The sequence below is a fragment of the Cyprinus carpio genome, chromosome B15, assembly GCF_018340385.1.
Source record: "Cyprinus carpio isolate SPL01 chromosome B15, ASM1834038v1, whole genome shotgun sequence".
In the NCBI taxonomy this organism is placed as follows: domain Eukaryota; kingdom Metazoa; phylum Chordata; class Actinopteri; order Cypriniformes; family Cyprinidae; genus Cyprinus; species Cyprinus carpio.
The window spans coordinates 7471467-7496465 of record NC_056611.1 but is presented as its reverse complement, the minus strand read 5'-3'; the positions used below and the strand labels follow the sequence as shown (position 1 = coordinate 7496465).

Genomic DNA, 24999 nt, shown 5'->3' with positions numbered 1-24999 from the left:
CTCCATCCCTGTCAAAAGCATATCCAATACAAATTCTGGTTTTATTTCGGACTTTGTCACGACGAATTTCTAAATTATAACGAGGTCTTTTTGATTTAGTAACATTAGACATTTTTATCCGACTGGAGTTAGGGTAGGTTACAGCAAAGCTGGCAACACGGATCCTGAAAACACTACTGACTTCGTGATTGGTAGATAGGTGGAGGGAGGCGCGTCAGGCCAAAACACAAAATGACAACATCAACATCAGGGCTGCAAGTCCACTTTTTAAATGACAATATCCTGGCCGGACTACTGTTGTCAGTGATATAAGTATTTGAAATGAACATGATTTCTTAATGTCTAGTGACACATCAGGGCCATTTTATGATTAATTGAAATAGATTTCTTACATACAGCTCCTTTAAAAGAACTACATATTTTGATAAAATGCAACCAGAGACTCAGGCGCATGAAATGGTTTTACCATAAGTTCCTTGCCATCACATACGATCGCATACCTTGTCAGTGTAGTGCGCTTGCTTAGACCTTTGTTGTGATAAACAGTAAAGTGTGTTCAGCTGAATTCAATTTCCGTTTTGCCTGAAGGGTATAAAAAAGGTTAGTATACCGCGGCAGCTGTCGCAGCAGGCCTCCTGTTAAGCCCTTCTCATGTAAGGACCGAAGAGTGTAAATAGTAAGACTCCACCGTGTGACTCCACCAGGCAGGGACACCGGCAAGGGATATAAGTATTGTTCTTACTATGTGTTTCCAGATCCCAGATCCCTATTATCACTACCACTCGCAAACAACGCATCACACACTATAGGTAGCGCAGTCCTAACAACCTGCACACTCTGCCTATGTCTGCTAATACACTATCTTTTTCTATTGGTCTCTGGAATTGCTAGTCTGCTGTAAACAAAGCCAATTTCATTACTTCTATTATTAGTCATTCAAAGCTAAATCTCATGGCCCTGACAGAGACCTGGATCAAACCAGAGGACACTGCTATGCCTGCAGCACTCTCCAATAATTTCTCATTTTCCCACTCACCCCGTTTGACTGGAAGAGGTGGAGGTACTGGTCTGCTTATATCTAATGATTGGAAATTTAATCCTTTACCATCTTTGGGTATCAACGGCTCCTTTGAATCTCATTCCGTTACTGTTACCTACCCTCTTAAAATCCATTTTGTAGTTGTTTATCAATTGTAGTTCTTGTATTTCTCTTTTCTTCTGTGATTCTGCTTGTTAACAGCAGGTGTTCATCACTAATGCTCAGTCAGCACTCAGTTAATAACTTAATTATCTCATTAACTTTAACACTGCTTCACTGTTATTTTAACACTCTTGTAGAGTGGGACCATATATGCTCCAGTGTTATTTTTAAAACTCAGGAATTTACTGTGTATTTATATGCAGAAACAATTTCAATCAGTTTATTATATATAATCACTCGTGATTGATGCCTGTTCTCCGGAAGTCCAAAGATTATTTCCTTTGTCTTATTTTCATTTATAACAAGTACATTTCTCTCACACCACTCCACTAACCTATCTGTACAATACTGATGCATACTGAAATTATCTTCACTCCCCAACAAAGACAGTAGCACTGTGTCATCCGAGAACTCAGGGATAACGTGAGTATCTAGGGGCCTCTGAAAAATAGGCTGCCATCGAGGTGCAAGCTCATCTGTAAAAAAAAATCAGAATGAATGCACTAAGATTATCTGGTCCTGTAGCCTTCCTCTGGTTTAATTGTTTCAAAGTACTCCTCACCTGTTCAGTTGTAAGATTAATTCTGTCTGACCACTGTAGGACCTCGGTGAACAGTCACACCAATAACTGCAGAATCGGCTACTTCTCCCAAAGGAATTAAAAGAGCCTATTTCCTCCCATCTGCACATTCTGAGACTCCATTAATTATTAACTAAAGAGTAACAATGCTCAGTTGTATGTCTGCATTTAATAGAAGTGACAACGTGATTCCGCAACAGAGGACTTTTGTTGGAAAAAATACCCCCGCAAATCAGAGAAAACTAATCAGGAGCTGATTATGCGACGTCGACATCATGTGTAAGCTTCCTGTCAGCCTTGTTGTTTTCCGATTAAAAGAGTTTGACGACATTAACTCTTTTCACAAGATACAAGGACCCTGTGTTTTTTAAGAAGCATCTCATGATCACAACGTATGGAAACCCCCGCGGCCCCACAGGAATCATTAATAATTAATGGACCTCAACACAAAGGATCCATATAGGATCCATCCCATGACTCTGCTTCCTGCTTGGTTGGGAAGTTTTCTACAAACTGAACTTTTCAATAAATGATCTCAAAGGACAACCATTGAGAAATCTGAAGGTTTAATTTATATTCACAAATAATATGTTTTATGTCTTATATATGTTTGATGTGTTCAAATGTAATCGGTGCAACTTTAATCAATGTTTTACTGGTTTTAGCAGATAGTGCTATTAAATGGGTGTAAGATGTGGAAAGTTTAGTGTTGAACGAAAGCTCACGTATTTGCTTAAACTTTGAGCTAATGAAATGTCCCAAATTCTGTATTGGGTGCATATTATGACACTTTTATAAGGTATTAACCAAAGTTCCACAATGGAGTTCATCTCACATGACGATGCCACAAGGATGCTTAATCAATGCACAAAAAGAGAAACAGTACGGGGCATGTCTAAGTTCTGCAACAGCATCCCATTGGAAGATCGCGTCGTGGGATGGACCAAATCCTCTTGGATAAACTCCAATGCCTGAACTAATTCAGCGCACGCTTCCTTCTTCGCCATGGCTTGAACTACCTACTCCAACGCTGCTAGCGTTCGTGTCATCCAGAACTCAAAACACTCCGTTGAAACTTCGTGACTGCCAAGAATCTTCGAAGTCTTGCAAACCGCGAAACTATCTGAAGGAATTCCGAAGCTCTACGTAACCAGGCAACCAACCAATCACCAGGAGGGTTTTTCCCAAAAGACGTCATCCAAACGACAGATCTGCAACCAACCCGAGGGCGTGGGGATTCCCTGAGACGAGGCAACAAGCGAATCTCCAACTCCGCTTTTCAGCGCAAATGCAAGTAAAACAAACAAACTTCATTCCTTGCTGAAATAAGTGCAGATTGATCTTAAGCAGTAAAGATAAGACACATCTCTGCTTTTGTGATTTTCTTGGTGCGATCTAACGAATAACTTACTCCTGGGACTTCATTCAAATTCCATTATCATCCTCTTCAGTAACTGTGTGTGTGTGTATGTACGTGTGTGTATGTATGTGTATGTCCATTAGGTTTTAGAACCATGTAATAGAGTAGCTCAATAAATTCTTGTTTCATTTATAAAGAAGTATTGTCTTGTGTGGTGTATTTTAAGATTAAACTTTGCCCAGATCCTATGCTACCTAGCTTGTAGTTTATAATTATCATTCTGTTTGTATTCTCATTAAGCCATGAAGTAATATAAACAGAATTGAAAGGATACTGAATTTTATGTTCGCTGGACGAACCGTTGATGAAGTATAAACTTATTAAATTTGGAATCAGTTCAATTAGAGCAATTCGAATCTTTAGATTCGATTCTTCTCAAAATAAATGAGCTAATATTTCCTTACATAAATGGTGGAGAATGCGGGCAAGTCTGACCTAAAAATACATAATACCAAGACATTTTGTGTTGTATTTGTTCTATTTTATCCGGAAGAATAGATCAAAGACAGAGAAACAGTTTGTTGTGCTACTGGGTACTTTCATTATGGGCATGCCAGTGTGTGAACGAATGAAGTGAACTCGAGTTGTTGTCTGTTGTTTGAACTGCATTAAAGCATTTGATTGTCCGCAGAGACAAAATAAGTCGCCTAAAGCGCATAAGAAAGGAAGCGAGCGTGTTCCTCGTTTTCCTTTTTTTTAAAAATAAAGGCCTTAATAGTTCGATTTGTTTGTGCGTGTTCCACATCAAATTTTGTCTATGTATCTCCCGGTTTGAGACATTAATCTAGCTAATTAATGTTCTTTTGCCAGTTAATTCACTAAAACTAGTGAACTTTGGAACGCGGTGCTCAGAGAGAGTGTCCGAACGTGTATTATGGGAGAATTGTGAAATCTTGATCAAGTAGAATTGTGGTTAAATCCATGTGTGTTTTTGTCTGTAGACTAAAACAAGTGCTGAGATCCGCCGAGATCTCAATAACGTATTTTATTAACTACAGTAAATCTGTAGATTAATCTACCTCACTCTAACGAGCTGAGATAGTTCAGCGCTAAAAGATAAAAATCGAAATAGTGCTTTGTGGTTGTTAAGTGTCAGATGCGCCGTCATTTCACGTAAAGCACATAAGCCGTGCATAACACATGCCAGCTTAGGGCAGTATACATCGCCAAAGTAACAGCCATAACCCGGAAGTTCCAAGAGACCTTTTCCAGGGTAATTTGAGCTATTTGCAAGCAAATAGCCCAGCATGAGCTAAGCTAACTGAAGCTAACGCCTTGACATTGAAGCATATGCAAAGCTAGTAGCCTTGAAGGCTAGCAGTTAGCACAGAGAATTTTTGTGGGCTTAAATACAGTGTGTTTTGCAGTGGTTGAAGTGTTGAAGTGACTTTACATCTGTTACATCTGAACTTTAACTCACTCTCACCTCATTCTTTTTCTCTTTTACATTTATTAATCTCTCTCTTCTCCTCTCCTCCCATTGAAAAGAATGTTGACAGAGGCAAACGTAATAAACGTTACCTTGTTTACTCTTATGAGTTGAAACGCTGTTGTTTTGTTAATAATTAATGATGGTTCTCATCCTCATTACTTTAATGACACATTGTGATTAGTTCACCTATAACTGCTCTTATAATTTTAATGACATCAGCAGATATTATTAAGCTAAGTAATTATGGTTGAAATTTTGATTTAATCTCATAATTAATTACAGATTTGGAATTTTTATTTAATTTCATGAATTAAGTTCAATTCCTGCTTTCATATAGCAACAATACTTGCTGATAATTGAATTATAATTGCTCTTATAATCTAATGACAACAACATCAGAGATGTTAATCCTTGAACTGTCAATATTGCTCTGAAATTTTAATTTCTTCTGCAGTTAAGTAGGCTTTGGGCTACCATGTTTCAAGATACTTATTGATTAATTAATCTGAATTGCTCTTAGCAATTTTAAGGATAACAATTAAATTTTAAACAGGAAATACTTTTTCTAAGTTCAAATTTGAATTTCATTTGCAATTGAAAGTTTTGGTTCTACCTGTTAGGCCTTCTTTTCTCTCGCCGTCAGTTATTTAATTAACTCAACCCAAATTTTCCTAGGTTTTCCCATTTGGCTTAAGCCTGTTAGTGGCAAAACCCCCAAAAGAAAATTTAGGGTTTTCCTCAATACCTAGTTAGTTAGTGTTACCCTGCTAACGCCCGCAACACCAACCCCTATGTGTTTGTTTCAACAGTGCCACCACCCTGTCATTTTCCTAACATTGGGAGCAAAACTTCTCTTCTTCTTCTCTCTCTCTCAGCTGCCTTCTTCTGATTTGACTACTGTTGCCGTTTTGGGTTTGTACCTGTGAGAATCATAAAAGCAGAGAACTTTAGAAACATTTAACAAATGTTTGTGAAACTTGAACACTTCGTTTCAAAATTGTCTGACTCTCACCCTACCTTCCCTTCTCACCCTGGGATCCTACCCAGCTAAGGCTAAAGTAGGTCAACAAAGGAACCGATAGGCATCCGCCAAATATTGAACACACAGCTAGAAACGCTCTGATTGGTGTTTGGTTGTCAATCCTACCAGCTGAGAAACCAATACTGTCATTGCTATCATTTTTCTTCCGCCCCGGAGATTTTTCTTCAGAGAAATTTTTGCTGGTATTTAGAAATCCCAATTTCCAAAGCCCTGTTTAGAAGCATCCTTCTAAATCAAACTTAACATTTTTAACTGTACTCATTCTGTAACCAGAAAAGGTTATTTTGTGTTGTCTTTCTCTCTCATCTTACCAGTGGCTCTAATCTTTCCTTACAAAAAACCCTTTCTTTTTATAGGAAAAGTGGAAGCAGCCAAATATTATTCTGTTCCTTGCTCTGTTTGTTACTCTTCTTTTCTCCCTCTGTTCTCTAGCTGTGCTACCTGTGTGTGCTTATTAATTTTCCCCACAGAGACTACAAATTAGAAGCACGCCCACCAGAGATTCACAGTCGATGAGAACTACACTCACCTGCCCATTACACACTCAACATCAACCCACATTGCACATTTACACCTCTGTTTTGCCTTGTATTGTTTTGTTTTCTCCTCTTCAAAGTCTGTGTCAGTCTAGGTTCTAGATCTCCCTCACCGCGTCAAAACATGTCTCGCACAACAGACCCTGTTGGCCACTGGGAGGACCTGGAGACATGGCTAAGTGTTGCAACAGACAGCCTCCTACCTAAGGCTGCTGAAACACTGAAGCATCAGACACAGGACCAGCTGGATGAAATCATAACAAGCCTCACGAGACAAGACCCAAGTCAGAGCTACAGTCACAAAGAACTAGCTAAGATCACCGGCTCCTTAAGCCACACACTCATCGCCACCCTTAAGCTGAGCGACAGGCACGCCGCCCATCTCCAGCAGGAGCTAACACACGCACAACGACGTATCGAACAGCTAGAACTGGAGGCTCAGGAACAACGGGAATGACCTGATGAAGTGGAACAAGGCGCCGAGGCGGAGATCACCAGGTTAAAAGAGTCACGTGTAGCTACTACACAAGAAATGGAACAAGTCAAGGCAGACTACGCTGATCTCTCCAACAAGCTACAGTATGCGGAACATCTCCTTGAAAAGGCCAAGGCCGACTTCAGAGACAAGAACAGCAGAATTAAAGCCCTTGAAACTCACCTGGATGAGTCAAGAAACGAGATCAGCCGCCTAACACGACAGCTGGGCTACATCAAAGAGGAGTCAGACAGCTTCAGAGAGGAACTCAGACATGCCTACGAGCTGCGCTCTGAGCCTCCGAGGACACGACGGACACCAGTCTCACCCCCGCCAAGCAGGCCCGGGTCCCCTGTTCCTGGACTGACACATGATCAAAAGGGGGCAGTGCTAAAACACCCATCTGCTCCCCTCGAAGAACTTTACATCCTGACAAAGCTAAAAGAAACTGCTCCAGCCAGCCACAGATCATCGTGTGGCTTGGACCTCAAGGACCTTGACAAGCTTACTAGGAACACTGGCAAATTTACCGCAAATGTGCCATGTAGTCAAGAGATCAAAGGATATCTGCAAGATGTCGACTTTCATCTGGAAATGAGACCCAGTACCACCGACAAAGATAGACTTTATTTGATCCGAGCAACATCCAGCTCAGAGGTTCGCAGTTTCCTGGACCGACAGCCGGCCCACACAAAGACTGATTACAACCTGTTCAGAGAAGCCCTCATCAAAGAGTTTGCTGACCCTGAGTCGGAACAAGGACTAGTGGATGCCCTGGAGACGAAACAAGGTTGTCAGGAATCTTCCCAATTGTTCTACAGCCGACTCAGAGAAGCATACTTCGGGACTCACAATGAACAGAATATGGAGGAAGACGTAAATTTTAAAACTCTCTTCCTGAGGAATCTTCACCCTGGGGTAAGCCACCATCTTGGCGTCCTTGCATGTCCACACACAATGAGTGCTCAACAACTGCGAGACTTGGCACAAAAGGCCTACTGCAAACAGAAGATGACATCAGATAAGCGCATCAAAACCATGGCAGTTCTCGACTTCAACACCCAGAGTCAGGGGCTGGCCCTAGAGGGCGCCCAACGTCAAGATCATGCCAAGCCAACACCCAAAGAGTGGAATGCATCCTCGTCCAACAGAGAACGGGACTCCCACGCTGGTACCCGACCTAAACGAAGGAAAAATCACTGGGATGGACCACATGGACGACAACGCTCACCGGGACATCACTGGAAAAACTCATGGGACCAGTCAAGACCTCATGAGAGACATTGGAAAATATCGTGGAACCAGCCAAGCTCATTTGGAAACTCAAGAGGAAAAGCTCATGGGAATTCAATGGAATCTCCAAGGTAAAACGACAAACATACCCTGGAGCAACCAGCCCAAGGAATCAACGAAAAAACTCACAAAGATTCCAAGCTGATCGAGCCCAAACTGAATCCAAGCAAGAACAAAAGGCTTCATCGTGCTTTGACTCACAAGAACTGATTAAGATGATGATAAAAGAGTTCTTCCAACAAAATGAGGAGGACCGGAAGTGGGAAAAGAAAGAGAAACCAGATTCAGCCTGACTAGCAACCGGACGAGAAGACAGCGACTACCTGACCCAACAAACCACAGAGAACAGCACTCCTTCACCTCACTCTCAGAGAACCGTAACTACCCTAACTTCAGATGGACTAGAAATCCTACCTGAAAAACCAGCAAACAGAGTTAGTCCCTAACTCAACACCTGATGCCCCAGATCACAGCAGCGTCCAGCAAACCCCTGCTGACGAAACCTCTCAAGTCCCTGAAAGTGCTGTCTTGGTCGTCTGCCATTCCTCCGTAGAACACCAGATCCAGTCCCTCAACTCCTGGGCGACCTCATTGAGAAAGGTATAGCAAAAAGTTTTACCTCTCCATCATCATCGAACGCCACATCAAAGTCGAAGCCCTTCACGACACGGGAGCCGACATCACCCTAATGTCGACCGAACTCCTTGAAGAAGTCCAAGAAAGACCAAAGAGGTCTAATAGCACCCTCAAACTTCAAAGGTGTGAGCTGAACTTCCACGCATATTCCCACACAGGCCTACAAACTAAAACATGTGGCCCCAATTCACCTAACTGTGGGACCAATGAATATCTCATCCACCCAGTGTACGTTTCACCACTCAACACCTATCCACTCCTCATTGGGAAAGACCTGCTCAATCGCTTTGAACCTTTAATAGACTTCAAGCACCTGAAGATCTGGACTCAAGTCCACAAGCCTCTGCCCTTCCAGTCAGTAAACCCCAACGAGTCGCAGTGTCAAGCCAAAGACACCGCCCCCCCATTCACTGACTGACGATGCAAGGTCAAAGCCAAGAGCAAGCTCAACTCCGAGCAGCAAGAACCAAGACCCTTTCCGCTGCTCTTTGCAAGCGTCTGACTCAGACTCAGGTTCTCTTCGAATCATGACTGCCATAAACGTCCAAGACACACCAGTGGTTGATGCAGCACTAGCCCTGTGGACTGAAAACTCCGCTATCAGCCTAAAGCTCTTCAAAGCATTGAAGCAGAGATGTCAGAGCCTACCACATGTCTCAAAGCACAGCCGCTACCCTCTCAGTCCCTGGACAACAACCATGGCTACCTACAAGATTGTCTGCGCTGTAGACCTACAATGGAACAACAGACTCCTTAGTCACTACTTCCTCGTTGTCCCCAACCTACCTCATGACATCTACATAGGAGCAGACATCATGGTTCGTCTCAATGCTTGCATAGATACTGTGAACGACGTCATATGGGCTCCCCCGTCACACCAACTGACCACTGCAGTCAATCTCAAGAACCTTCGATCTGGTCAAACAATTCCAGATGCATGCGCAATGAGCATCGAACAAGAAGCTACAATACCTGCCTACAACAAGAGTGTCAGCGTCCGCCTCAACATGCGACCTGGACACACTCTCAACAGTAAGCTAGGTTTCTTCCAACCTTCCAGGACCTGCCTAAAACTAGGACTGACCTTGGAAGCCACACCTCTCATGGAAGTGTCATCTCGTGCTGTGTATGTGTTGATCAACAACTGTACGGCCAAAGACATCAACATTCCCAAAGCCAGTCACCTGGGATGGCTCATCAACCAGGCATTCCATGACTTTGAGCTAACAGTACCTGTCATCGACCCCATACCAGCCAAACTAATGTCAGATGAATGCGAAGACACTGTAACATTCACAAAGCCCCATGAAGTAATCGCCATCACTTCTATCCTGCCAGTGTCCAAAGAAAGCGTCTGTCGGTCAGAACTAACAGACGACACTCATCTTGCTGTCTATGCTGTCTCAACACAGCCTGCGACAGAATCACCTGCACATGTGACCATCAAGGCCCAGAGTCCCTCAAATGACTCAACAGAGGAACCCTACGCAGGGTCCAATGCACAAGTCCAACAAATCCTGAGCGAGGCGGATGCCCTCCACAGCGAAATGGATCGCCAAGGACTTAAAGAGGTTCTGTGCAAATACAAGGACTCCTTCGCAAAGGATTCCCTGGACTGTGGCCTCACTGATATCCACACGGGGTGCATCCCAACACATCCAAATGCGCCACCCACATTCGTGAGGCAGTATAAAATTCCGATAGCATCATACGAATTGGTTCAAGAGTTCATTGACTCCATGCTGGAAAAGGGGGTCATCCGGCCCTGTAACAGCACCTACTCTGCACCAATATGGCCAGTCCTAAAGCCCAACGGCAAATGGCGCCCACCATCAACTATCGCAAGTTGAACCAACAAGTTCCCTTTTCACAATGGCCTATGACTCAGTTGGACCAAGAGATTCCCAAAATCAAAGGCTCAACGATCCTTTCCACATTGGACGTCGCCTCAGGATTTTGGACAATCCCTGTCCACCCTGATGACCAACACAAACTGGCATTCTCCTTTGGCAATCGACAGTACACCTTCACACGGTGCCCTTTTGGCTATGCCAACTCACCAGCGGAATTCAACATCTTTCCAAACAAAGCATGCCCTGATGCCAGAGCCAGAGGCAACCTTTTATCCGTGGATGTCCTTATGAAAAGCTCAAATGTGGCAGACCAACTCAAAGAAATTGACCATGTCCTGAACCAGCTGACAACAGCAGGAGCAAAAATTGCCCTTCACAAAGGACAGTGGTGTAAAACCAAGGTAAACTACGTTGGCTTGCTCATCGGACATGGTGGCATTGAACCACAGTCCAGCTGTAGGCAAGCAATTCAAAACATAAAGACACCCACTAACATCTCTGAGCTACAAAGCTTTCTGGGAGTGTGCAATTATTCACGACAGTTCATCGAGAACTACGCTGACATCGCACGACCACTAACTTACCTCCTGAAAAAGGACGAACCCTTTGTTTGGTCAGAAGCTCAGGACACAGCTATGAGCAAGCTCAAAGAATGCCTATGCTCCGCCCCATGCCTGGCCTACCCCGACCCAGAAAAGCAATTCTATCTGGAAGCTGGATTCTCCGATCATTGCCTCAGTGCAGGCCTCTACCAGCTCCATGACAAAGACAAACTAGTGGTCGCTTATGCCAGCAAAACATTGCTTCCCCCAGAATGCAAATACTCGAGTGGTCGCTTAAAGCGTTGCTTTGCAATGTATTGGCCATTCAGCGTTTCTCCAACTACATTGGAGCACAAAAGGTCATCATAGAAATGTGTCACCAGCCAGTGACCTTCCTTAACAGCCAGCTAGCAGCCTGCCAGAACTGTTCAACGGACATGCTGTACACATCAGCAGAAGCAAAAGAACAGGCACAACTGCAGCTGACAAACTACAGGTACTTTGAGGAGAATGTGTGTGAAGGCATGCCCACAGCATATGTCAATGGCTGTTCCTACAATCAACAGGGCAACTTGAAAGCCGGAGCTAATGTGGTCTGGCTCAACAACGACCCTTGCCCACCACAACAATTCAAATTAGGCCCTCACTCATCGCAATATGCAGAAATAGCAGCCATCCTCATCACCCTACAACTTGCTGCATCCCACATAATCAAAGAACTCCTCATCTGTACCGACTCCAACTATGTCCATCTAAGCTTCAAATGCCATCTAGCTGGATGGAAACATAATGGATTCAAGACAGCTAACAACAAGCCTGTCAAACATCAGGAACTCTTCCAAGCATGCGATGCCATTGTCACCGAACATGACACGATCGTTTATTGGAAAAAGGTCCGAGGTCACTCACGTCAACCAGGACAAAACAAAGATTTCAATGACCAAACTGATGCCCTCGCCAAAGCAGGTGCATTACACAGAGAGTCCTGGACTTTCCTGCCCACCCACCCCATCAGTGGCAGCCATAACCCACCGCCAACACGCCATTGGCGCGCAAACCCCCACCTCCTCCCACATTGAACTCTCACCTCAATTCGCTGCTGATGATTTCCTCAAAGCTTAAGATCCAGTGCTACAAACCATTGCCACTCACATTTCCTACCTGCTAACTCATCCCATTTCCACCTATGACCTAATTCATCTGATCTCCGCCAACTACACTCAATCAAGCACATGCTGCATCTTAAAGACAGCGTTCTCACATATGTCCCTGAGCCCCTAACTGCGCCAAAGCTCGTAGTTCCTCAGGGCCAAAGGGGGATGATGCTGACACACGCCCACGATGCACCATGCGCTGGACACCATGGTCCCAAGGCCACGTAGGAAACACTCAAGCAAGTGGCGTAATGGCCTGGCATGCAGCAAGACATGGCAGAATACGTAAATGGATGCCTGGTGTGTTGCCAGTTCCAACCGGCAAACCCAAACCACCGAGCACCACTACAACGGAAAGGAATGACCTTCCTATGGTCGGACCTCCAAATAGATTGGGTAGGACCCCTGCCACGGTCGACACGGGGAAACAAATACTTCCTCGCCGTGGTTTGCAAATTCACTAAGTGGAAAGAGTGTCTCCCAGCTCCCAACGATACAGCAGAAACGACAGCCTGCCTGTTAATGAACCACATCTTCTCAAGATTTGGACTGCCTTTAAGGGTCAACTCTGACCGAGGAACCCACTTCACTGCCAAAGTCATGCAGGAAGTATGGAAACTCCTGGGCATACAGGCTAAGCTTCATATATGCCATCACCCAATTTCCTCAGGTCAGGTCAAACGAGTCAACAGGACAGTGGCAAGCATGTTGAAGAATAATGTGTCCACCAATCAAAAGGATTGGGATGTCAAGCTTCCTCTGGTACTGATGGCCATAAGGGCCACCCCTCACCGGTCTACCAGAGTAGCCCTGTTCGAAATGATGACAGGACGGTAAATGACACCACCGTTACACCTGCTGTACCAACCTGGTGACCTGAACCTCATCATCGCCTACACCACTCACCAGCACCTGGAAGAGTTGCATCAGCACCTAAGAGCAACTTTCGCCTTCGCGCAGCAAAACCTCCAAAGAAGCGCGGAAGGTCGAAAACCCTACTACGACCAAAAGGCCTCTCACCAGGAACTCAGTGTCAGAGATCGAGTGTGGTCCTACAGCTTCGCCCAACCAAGGCAGAATGCTCCCCATCGCCTGTCAAAGAAATTCCTTCCTCACTGGACAGGACCCAACGAGATTGTGGACAAGTTCTCACCTGTTGCCTATCGGATCAAAATCAGACAAGGGCGCAGCGAGCCAGTCCTTCGATGGGTCCATAAAACCAGATAAAGAGGCACCAGGGCTCCAAACGACAGAAAAAGGGGGTGGATCAAACTGACTGACACAAACCAACAATCCCATGCTATACACCACACTAATGATAACTATCCTTTTAAGTCAACATATAGTTTGGTTTTACACAACACCTACACGCTCCTCCACAGCACTGCTAGGACCAACCCCTAGTGGAGAGGAGTTCTACACACGTGACACTCGGTTTACATTCTTAACCTCAGTCAGTGTCCTTGTGTCTCTTTGTGTTTATCTTTTCTTTTTCTCTTTGTGTTTTTCCTTTTCTTCCCTGACTATAATTTCCTTTCCCTTCTAGTCCTCATCAGGAAACTCCCCTAACTCAACTCTAAATCCAGGTCTAGAAATTAGGATTGACTCCTGTTACCCCAAATTTTTTTTTTGTAAATCATTGTCATCAAAAGCCATCATCATCTAAATTATGGCAATCCAAGCCAACATTGTCGGAAAACGATGGCTAATCAACACCTCAATGCATACAGCTACCGCCATCTATGATCAACATGACAAGGTCATGCACATTATCCTGCCTAGCCAAACTTTATGGATTAATGTCCCTAAGGGCTCAATCCTCCATATTGACGATCTAGCATTGTATCACCTCACCGACGATGAGTATCAGGCTGAACTCGAAATCTCACCGTTCTTCAAACAGCATTCCTTCGTCCTTGATCCAGAATTGGAAGAAAGGATCAGGGAGGAAGGAACGCAACTTATTGATTTGACTCCTGTGAATACAGCATTAGAAGCTATAGCTCGCCTTCTGCCCACTGGTGAGCCAATCATTTGGTCTTGGTCTGTAGCTGACACAGCGCTTCACATCTCTACTATCGTAGGGTGTATTGTGACCTTGATACTAGCCTTCCTCCTGCACAAGCGAGTGATTGCCGTACAAGAGTCTTTCAGTAAATGCACGTCTGGCGTCCTGCACATTTACCGATGTGATAAAACTGACCAAGAACCTGAATTGGAGAATCCAATCAACTTGAGTGAGATTACGCCCATACCGCTTCGTTGAACCACTGACAGTTAGATCGATCAAAAACCCAATTACAACTAATCCTAAACAACGCACCCCTATGTCAGTTGAAGTGTTCCTAACCCATCTATCCCAAGTTACCCAAGTCCTGCACCAGAATTCAGCAAGTCATGGAGATGTTGTTTGTGTCTTGTGTGTGCCTGTTCTCTCTGTCTCTTGTTCCAGTGCCTGTCGATGTTCGCACCAGGAACATCACCGCGCAAAAAAGGGGGACTGTAGGACCTCGGTGAACAGTCACACCAATAACTGCAGAATCGGCTACTTCTCCCAAAGGAATTAAAAGAGCCTATTTCCTCCCATCTGCACATTCTGAACTCCATTAATTATTAACTAAAGAGTAACAATGCTCAGTTGTATGTCTGCATTTAATAGAAGTGACAACGTGATTCCGCAACAGAGGACTTTTGTTGGAAAATACCCCCGCAAATCAGAAAACTAATCAGGAGCTGATTATGTGACGTCGACATCATGTGTAAGCTTCCTGTCAGCCTTGTTGTTTTCCGATTAAAAGAGTTGACGACATTAACTCTTTTCACAAGATACAAGGACCCTGTGTTTTAAGAAGCATCTCATGATCACAACGTATGGAAACCCCCGCGGCCCCCACAGGAATCATTAATAATTAATGGACCTCAACACAAAGGATCCATATAGGATCCATCCCATGACTCTGCTTCCTGCTTGGTTGGGAAGTTTTCTACAAACTGAACTTTTCAATAAATGATCTCAAAGGACAACCATTGAGAAATCTGAAGGTTTAATTATATTCACAAATAATATGTTTTATGTCTTATATATGTTTGATGTGTTCAAATGTAATCGGTGCAAATTTAATCAATGTTTTACTGGTTTTAGCAGATAGTGCTATTAAATGTGTGTAAGATGTGGAAAGTTTAGTGTTGAACGAAAGCTCACGTTATTTGCTTAAACTTTGAGCTAATGAAATGTCCAAATTCTGTATTGGGTGCATATTATGACACTTTATAAGGTATTCACCAAAGTTCCACAATGGAGTTCATCTCACATGACGATGCCACAGGATGCTTAATCAATGCACAAAGAGAAACAGTACGGGGCATGTCTAAGTTCTGCAACAGCATCCCATTGGAAGATCGCGTCGTGGGATGGACCAAATCCTCTTGGATAAAAACTCCAATGCCTGAACTAATTCAGCGCACGCTTCCTTCTTCGCCATGGCTTGAACTACCTACTCCAACGCTGCTAGCGTTCGTGTCATCCAGAACTCAAAAACACTCCGTTGAAACTTCGTGACTGCCAAGAATCTTCGAAGTCTTGCAAACCGCGAAACTATCTGAAGGAATTCCGAAGCTCTACGTAACCAGGCAACCAACCAATCACCAGGAGGGTTTTTCCAAAAGACGTCATCCAAACGACAGATCTGCAACCAACCCGAGGCGTGGGGATTCCCTGAGACGAGGCAACAAGCGAATCTCCAACTCCGCTTTTCAGCGCAAATGCAAGTAAAACAAACAAACTTCATTCCTTGCTGAAATAAGTGCAGATTGATCTTAAGCAGTAAAGATAAGACACATCTCTGCTTTTATGATTTTCTTGGTGCGATCTAACGAATAACTTACTCCTGGGACTTCACTCAAATTCCGTTATCATCCTCTTCAGTAACTGTGTGTGTGTGTATGTACGTGTGTGTGTATGTATGTGTATGTCCATTAGGTTTTAGAACCATGTAATAGAGTAGCTCAATAAATTCTTGTTTCATTTATAAAGAAGTATTGTCTTGTGTGGTGTATTTTAAGATTAAACTTTGCCTAGATCCTATGCTACCTAGCTTGTAGTTTATAATTATCATTCTGTTTGTATTCTCATTAAGCCATGAAGTAATATAAACAGAATTGAAAGGATACTGAATTTTATGTTCGCTGGACGAACCGTTGATGAAGTATAAACTTATTAAATTTGGAATCAGTTCAATTAGAGCAATTCGAATCTTTAGATTCGATTCTTCTCAAAATAAATGAGCTAATATTTCCTTACACCACTCTGGTCTGACCGAATTAATAATAAATACTAAAATATTCCTGTTATCAAACCCAAAAAATAATTCAGTTGATTTGCAAACTCAATCTCATTATCTACTACTAATGACTTCTGTGTAGTTGATAATCCAGTCATTCCCTTCATGGTATCCCATATCTGCCTTTTCCAGTTTTGACTGTAACAGAGTGAAATGTCTGTAACAGTCTTCCATATCCTTCGGGTAATGGAATTAAAAATTATGTGTTGTAAAACTACGAGGCACTAGAGGGCGCTCGTTAGACACACCTGGATTGTATATCAGGTGAGTAGTTGCCTGAAGAAGTAGTTCAGTTTGGGTAGAGGGAACGCATGTTTCTTTGTGCTACCTTCAACAGTTGGTTTACAAAGTCCTAGCTGAGAAACCTTTGGTTTTAACCTCAACATGTGAGTACAGGTGCATCTCAATAAATTAGAATTTTGTGGAAAAGTTCATTTATTTCATTAATTCAACTCAAATTGTGAAACTCGAGTATTAAATTCAATGCACACAGACTGAAGTAGTTTAAGTCTTTGGTTCTTTTAGGGTGCTTTCACAGTTGGTACGTTTGCCTGGTCCGAACACGAGTTTGATTGCTGGAATGTGTTTATATTATAATATTTGAGTCCAATCCGCGGTTTGTTTGCGTCTTCAAGCCAGCAGCTGTTTACCCCTTTGCTTAGTAATGACGGCGCAGGAGAAGGCTCTCTGCACTTTTATGTACAGTATTTATGTTTTTGAACCATTCGTTTTGTTTACAAGGCTTCGATACATAAAGGCACTTACGTCTGTCTTACGAATGCACTGAAAATGCTCAAAAGAACGCTGAAGGCGAATAGAAACGAGATATACAGCTCTCTGCTTGCAGCGCGTCAGTCACGCTCATCTGGAAAGTGAGTGAAACACAAACACACATTTTTATCAAATAATACGTCATTAATTAACTTCCGCGATTTGGTGCGATTGCGTTCACATCAGCAGCGAACCGTACCGGAGTGCACATGAACCGTACCCCACACCACCTTTTTTAAGTGGACTCGGGTACAGTTCACGGGTGCGCCCCCGAGTTCGGAAGACAACGTTCACATCATCTAAACAAACCGAACTCTGACGTCAAATGAACCCGGTTGCGCACCAAAAGTGCTAGTGGGAAAGCACCCTTAATTGCGATGATTTTGGCTTACATTTAACAAAAACCCACAAATTCTCTATATCAACAAATTAGAATTCTTCATAAGACCAATAAAAAAATATATATTTTTAGTGAATTGTTGGCCTTCTAGAAAGTATGTTCATTTACTGTACATGTACTCAATACTTGGTAGGGGCTCCTTTTGCTTTAATTACTGCCTCAATTTGGCGTGGCACAGAGGTGATCAGTTTGTGGCACTGCTGAGATGGTATGGAAGCCAAGGTTTCTTTGACAGTGGCCTTCAGCTAATCTGCATTTTATGGTCTCTTATTTCTTATTTTCTACTTGACAATACCAGTCAAGTGGAAAATGACTGAAAATGACTCACCAGTTATGGTGAGTTTGCTGGCCAGTCAAGCACACCAACACCATGGTCATTTAACCAACTTTTGGTGCCAAATCCTGCTGGAAAATGAAATCAGCATCTTCAAAAAGCTGGTCAGCAGAAGGAAGCATGAAGTGCTCCAAAATTTCTTGGTAAACGGGCACAGTGACTTTGGTTTTCAGAAAACACAATGGACCAACACCAGCAGATGACATTGCACCCCGAATCATCACAGACTGTGGAAACTTAACACTGGACTTCAAGCAACTTGGTTTCCAAATGAAATACAAAACTTGCTCTCATCTGAATAGAGGACTTTGGACCACTGGGTAACAGTCCAGTTATTCTTCTCCTTAGCTCAGGTAAGACACCTCTGACATTGTCTGTGGTTCAGGAGTGGCTTAACAAGAGGAATACGACAACTGTAGACAAATTCCTTGACACGTCTGTGTGTGGTGGCTCTTGATGCCTTGACCCTAACCTCAGTCCATTCCTTGTGAAGTTCACTCAAATTCTTGAATCAATTTTGCTTGACAATCATCTTAATGCTGCGGTTCTCCCAGTTGGTTGTGCATTTTTTTCTTCCACACTTTTTCCTTCCACTCAACTTTCTGTTAACATGCTTGGATACAGCACTCTGTGAACAGCCAGCTTCTTTTGCAATGAATGTTTGTGGCTTACCCTCCTTGTGAAGGGTGTCAATGATTGTATTACGAACAACTGTCAGATCAGCATTCTTCCCCATCAAGCCTAGTGAATCAAACTGAGAGACCAATTTGAAGGCTCAGGAAACCTTTGCAGGTGTTTTGAGTTGATTAGCTGATTGGTATGTCACCATATTCTAATTTGTTGAGATAGTGAATTGGTGGGTTTTTGTTAAATATGAGCCAAAATCATCACAATTAAAGGAACCAAAGACTTAAACTACTTCAGTCTGTGTGTATTTAATTTGTTTAATACACGAGTTTCACAATTTGAGTTGAATTACTGAAGTAAATGAACTTTTCCATGACATTCTAATTTATTAAGATGCACCTGTATATTAGATATAATTAAAGTGTATATATAGTAAAATTATTTTATTTACAAATGTTTGATTTTTTTATTTGTTAGACTAGGCCTATTTAAAACAGTCTAGGAAGCCTATATATTTTATATAAGCCTATATAAAAAAGTTCAGTTTATAAGCTACCATTTTATTCTTCTTGTTTAACATTTATTAGACTCCAGGTTGAAATAAAAGGATGCTTAATGTTATTGAAAAAAAAAGAGATAAATCACATCTTATTCTGGATTTTTACAGAATGCAGTTTCACTTTTTTCCATCTGCAGAACAAAATGAATAGCCTAAAACAATTAACTTGCAATGTTAACGCATAGCCTTATACAAAAGAAACACTAAAAAACAAAGATGTGTTTGACAAAATCAGAAAAAATAAGCATGAATGATGTTTGATAGCCTAGGGAATGCATCTTCAGAATATATTGACAGTCGCCAGTGCCGCCAGTCACAAATATTAAACAGGTTTAATAAAATCTTTATTAGGACGACTGGCTACAGCTGGTTTTTAAATTCTAAGACTAGAATCTTTTTAGACCATTGGTCTCACACTCAATCCTGGAGGGCCACAGCTCTGCACAGTTTACCTCCAACCCTAATCCACACACCTGACCCAGCTAATCAATGTGCTGTGTCTGAAATAGCTTGGCTCGTTCAACACTCATTCACATCATTTCACTAATCCCTATATAGTGAATAGCATTGAGGGACTATAATCACAAAGGCGTGAACGAAATAAGTGAATGGATTCGGACGGTGACCTGTTTTTATGACGGTGACGTACACTGTAAAAGTGATACTCTATATTTACTCAAATAAATTGTGGCAACAGATTACAAGCAATCGTTAGTAATAATTAAATTTAACACATTAGAATTAATAAAATTAGGTGCTTACAAGCAATCATTCAAAAATGAGTAAATAACATGAAAAAAAATAATTAAAATGTATACAAAAATATTGGTTTTGTTGAACAAAAAAACACGAAGCACCTGGCTGCAGCCTGCATATAGAGGCGGGGTTGCACATGTTTACCCGCCCCATCCTACTCTGATTGGTTTCGATCATCTTTCATAGGCATACATGATAGGAAAAATGTGTGCGTAGTTGGTGTACACTGTTGAAAATAATACACTATATTTACTTCATAAAATTGTGGGCAACAGATGACAAGCCATATTATTAATTAAATTTAACACATAAGAATTCATTAGAATTAATCAAATGAGATGCTTAGAAATTAACCATTCAAAATGAGTCAAATAGCACAAAAAAATAAGTAAAGTTTAAACAAAACAAAACAAAAAACATTTCTTTGAGAAAGAAAAACAAAACACTATGCTAATGAATACTATGTTATGCATACCAGGCCAGTAGTTAGCAATTAAGAAACACAGCGCAAAAATGTAATTCACAAATTCATGTTTTTGTTGCTTACATGGAGATGATACAGGCATAGTGTTCAAAAGCTTGTGTTTTCAAACCCCCAAAAAAAAAAAAAAACCAGAGTTATTGAAGACACCTGATGTTAACAAACAGAAATCACTGAAGGAGCATAATCTACATTTTGGTTACCATTATGGTGGTCAGTGTTTGCTTTAGTTGGGCTCTTGACCCTTAAACTTTTAAACAATTTTTTGGGTTGCTGTAATTGTGATACAGCAGTTAGACAAACCAATAAAGAATAAGATCATCTGGTGTTGTTTGTTTTGACATCATTTGATCTGAATTTCTGAGTTGGTTGTGTCTTATCAACAACAGGTGTCATTTGGCTGTACAGTATAAGGTCTGGTATGTTCAGCATAATCAGGAGAGATTCTAAGAAGCATTTCTGAATCAAAAACATTTAAAAAAAAAAAAGCATGTTTCACTGCATTCTGGGTGCCACCAATCACCAATTTGTAAAAAAGTTGACGTCATGTGCATGCATATAAGTTTTTCACAGGGTGTTTTTTCATGATCGCCAACTACTGGCCTGGCATGTATAACATAGTATTCTTTAGAGTAGTGTTTTTTTTTACGTTTTTTTTTTTTTTTTTTGTTTTTGAAATCAATATTTTTTATGTAAATTTTACTTAATTTTTTAATGTTGCTTCTAATCATTTTGAATGTGTTGCTTGTAAGCATCTAATTTGATTATTTCTAATTAATTCTAATGTGTTAAATTTAATAGATAATATTGGATTATAAAATTTTTAACATTTTTTTTTTGAGTAAAATAAAGTGCAATCATTTTTACATGTATACACTGCGCGTGAGACTTGGAGTGCGGTTTGCAAAAACATCGTCACATACTGCAATTTTATATTACATGTAATATAATATAAATACCAATACACTCAAAAATTACTTTATTGTAATTATTCCACTGTAAATCCCGACAAGTAACTTAACTTCAAAACCTTTTGTGTAAACAAATATCCTTAAAAAACGTGACAAGTTTGGGTTACTCAAACGTTTGAGAGAAAACGATTGCCTTAAACCATTTAAGTTTTAAAACTTAACAGTTATGAGTACTCTGAACTTAATTCAGTTGAGTTCACTGAAAGAAGATCTACATTGCAATGAAGTAATTTAAGTGATTAATTGAGTTGATAATTGAGCATTAGTGATGAACACCTGCTGTTAACAAACAGAATTACTGAAAGAAAAGAGACGAAAGGAACTACAACTGACTTTCAGACAACAGCCTCCACTAAAACTCTGACAAGTTATGTTAACTCAAACCGTTTGAGGAACCGATTGCCTTAAACATTTTAAGTTTTTTAAAACTAATAGTTGTGAGTACTCTGAACTTAAATTCAGTTGAGTTCACTGAAAGAAGATATACATTGCAATTAAATAAGTAAGTGATTATTGAGTGATAATTGTGAAGTAGTGATGAACAGCTGATGTTAACAACAGAATTACTGAAGAAAAAGAGAAACACAAGAACTACAAATGAATTCAGACACAGCCTTAGATAAAATAAACTGAAATAACATACATTAAATCTCTCAAGAGCTGATAAACAACCCACAAACAGCATCACCAGCTCCACTTGATTAATAACCAGAACTGACCTATTATTTCTGTCAGACATCTACAGAAGATCTGATTGAGAATTAACTAAGGTTTAGATGTTGATTTATTGTTTCCATTTAAAGTAACCCTGTAGAGATTCAGTGTTTTGCCTTTAGTTGGGCTCTGACCCTTGATTTTCTGTTTAGGTTTTTTCTCTGGCTGTTGTAAACCATTTTGTTGTAACCCCACGAAAAAAGCCCAGAGAAATATAATCAGGGTGTTATACACACACTCACACTCTTAGAAGCTATTTTATCCCAAAGCAACTTACAGTGCATTCAGTTTGTTTTTTTTAACTGTACCTAGATGTTGGTTGTTATACGATTTATTGTATATTGGTGATGATAATCATTGATTATTGAACTGTTTGGAGTCTAATCTCTGATGAAATAAGTGTGGTGTAATTAGTTCAACTCTCGATTATAGTTAAAAAGTGATTCTAAGAGCCAATGGTTCGGTGATAATCAGGTAAGATAAAGAACTTTCCAACCAGTTTTGGTTTTTTAATGGTGTCACTTAGTCACACACAGACATCAATAATAGCATATGAACCTCAACAATGGTGACCATAAAAAAAACAAAAAAAAAAACAATGCAGCAGAGCATGCTGGGAGCCATGGATGAGTTTTGTACTACAATAGTACCCAGCATGCATTGCTGCATGTTTTTTTTTTTTTTTTTTTGTTGTACCACAGTGTTGAGGTTCATATTCTGATTATTGGTGTCTGTGTGTGACTAATTGACACCGTAGAGATTTAACTTGTTTGGAAAAGTCCCTTACTATTTAACTGATTATGAAAGAACCACTGACTTTTTGATGGCGTTCTTTGTAATCAACTGAACTAACTATAGAACACACTTATTTAGTAAGATTTTGAACTCTGAAACAGCTCCATAATTGATGATGATCATCATCACCAATATGCTTGTATAACAACCAATACCTGATCATATTTTTTCTCTGGGTTTTTTTGAGCTATAACAAACTGTTTCAAAAAAACACATTGTTACAACGTCCAAAAAAAAAATACTCTAAGACAGAAATCAAGGGTTCAAGAGCCCAACTAAAGACACACACTGATCTCTAACATGGTTACTTCAAATGAAAACAATAAATCAACATCTAAACCTTAGTTAATTCCTCACATAAGATCTTCTGTAGACGTCCTGACAGAAATAAAGTCAGTCTGGTATTAATAAGTGGAGTGGTGATGCTGTTTGTCAACAGCAGCTGTTCATGCACTAAAGCTCAATCAGCATCTTAATTAATCACGTGATTACATCATTGCAAAGTTTTTAAACCTTACATGGTTTAAGGAAAGAGCAATCTGTTTAATCAAACGGTTTGAGTTACTGTTGACTTGTCAGGTTTACCAGTGCACTAACCTCCCCGTCGCTTTGTGTTTTCATTGATGGTATCTTATTTATTTGTTTTTGTACATGCTTTTATGTTAATAATCATCTTATTAAAATACTGAGAACAAAATAAACACATAGTTACACGTTTCATAATTTTATGTAATTATTTTTTTTTAGTATCCGGCAACTCTCCCGAGCAAAGGCGTTTTGAGCTCAGATAAGGAATGGTCGAAGAGTGCCCTCAGGGACCGTTAATTATAAACATCCGCAGATGAATACGCTACCTACAGGTGATTAACGAACATTTTTAAATTTAGCCACCATAATTATCATAATTTTTGTAAGTTAACAACGATGCCACCCAATCAGTAAATTAGTAAAATATTAAACTGAGTTATTGCCTACAGACCATATTTTAAATATAAATTATTGTATGAAATAAACGTAACAGGAACAAAAAGATGTAAACGTCATCTCATTTCAAACTCGGCTCGTTCCTGCTCTCTCTTCCAGCGCGACGCTACTCCGCATTTGGATTGTGGGAAATAGTGGCTTCAGCGAGTGTACATTGTGTGTACACTCGAAATCAAGAATGAATTGTGGGTAAAAAAGTAGTGAACGAATGTAAGGGAATGAAGTCGTTCACATCAGAATTCGGACAGCACAACAAAATGGCTGACACCCCGATATAGTGCACTATATAGTGGATAGGGTAGCGGTTTCGGACACAGCTAAGGTCTGTCAGGATTACTAGAAACTTCCAAAGCAGGTGTGATTTGGAGCTGGCTGGAAATAAACTCTCTGCCAGAGCTGTGGCCCATCCAGGACATAAGTTTGAGACCACTGCTTTAGGACCGACTGGTAAAAAAACACTCCCCAACCCCAATGATAAATCTCTGATCAAAACCTTCCAAACGAGACTGCCAGTTCCGAAATTCCGAGGGACAGTACGCATTTTCTAAATGTAACTCGAGTTAAAAACGAACGGGAACGGAATGTGGCAAAACTTCTCAGCTTTCTCCGTCGCACATTAGCATTGAGTTCGAACTCTTAAAAGAGCTCAGTGTTCTATGATAACTTTACATGTTGTTAGTTCACAGAGTTTTTAGTGGCAAAATATTTTTTTTTTTGATTCATGATGCATTAATGTGTAGTTTGACAGTTAATACATTAAGATTGTGTTTTCAGGACCCGCCTCATTTTGCCGCACTGTTGATTATTCGTTATAGATTAGACTGTAGAGAGAAAATAGCAGAAAAAGTTGCACTGATAAATGATTCCTTTATTTTACTCAATGGAAATTGTTTAAATTTTTATATCCAATATTATTAATTAAAATTTAACGCATTAGAATTTGGAATTAGAAATGAAATCAGAATTAGATGCTTACAAGCAAACCATTCAAAGATGATTGCAGAAGAACATGAAAAAGATTAAGTAAAATTCTACACAAAAAAGAATACTATGTTATATACATGCCAGGCCAGTAGTTGGCGATCATGAAAGCTTACCCTGTG

At 40.8% G+C, this 24999-nt stretch overlaps 1 protein-coding gene across 1 annotated transcript; it reads left to right on the top strand.

The window, feature by feature from the left end:
• Positions 1-5860: 5860 nt before the first annotated feature.
• On the top strand, positions 5861-8400 carry LOC109087157. The gene is given in 2 exon segments (XM_042739042.1): positions 5861-8016; positions 8019-8400. Coding segments are annotated over 2 exon segments (1935 nt in total). The 5' UTR covers positions 5861-6335; the 3' UTR covers positions 8273-8400.
• The last annotated feature ends 16599 nt before the right edge of the window (positions 8401-24999 follow it).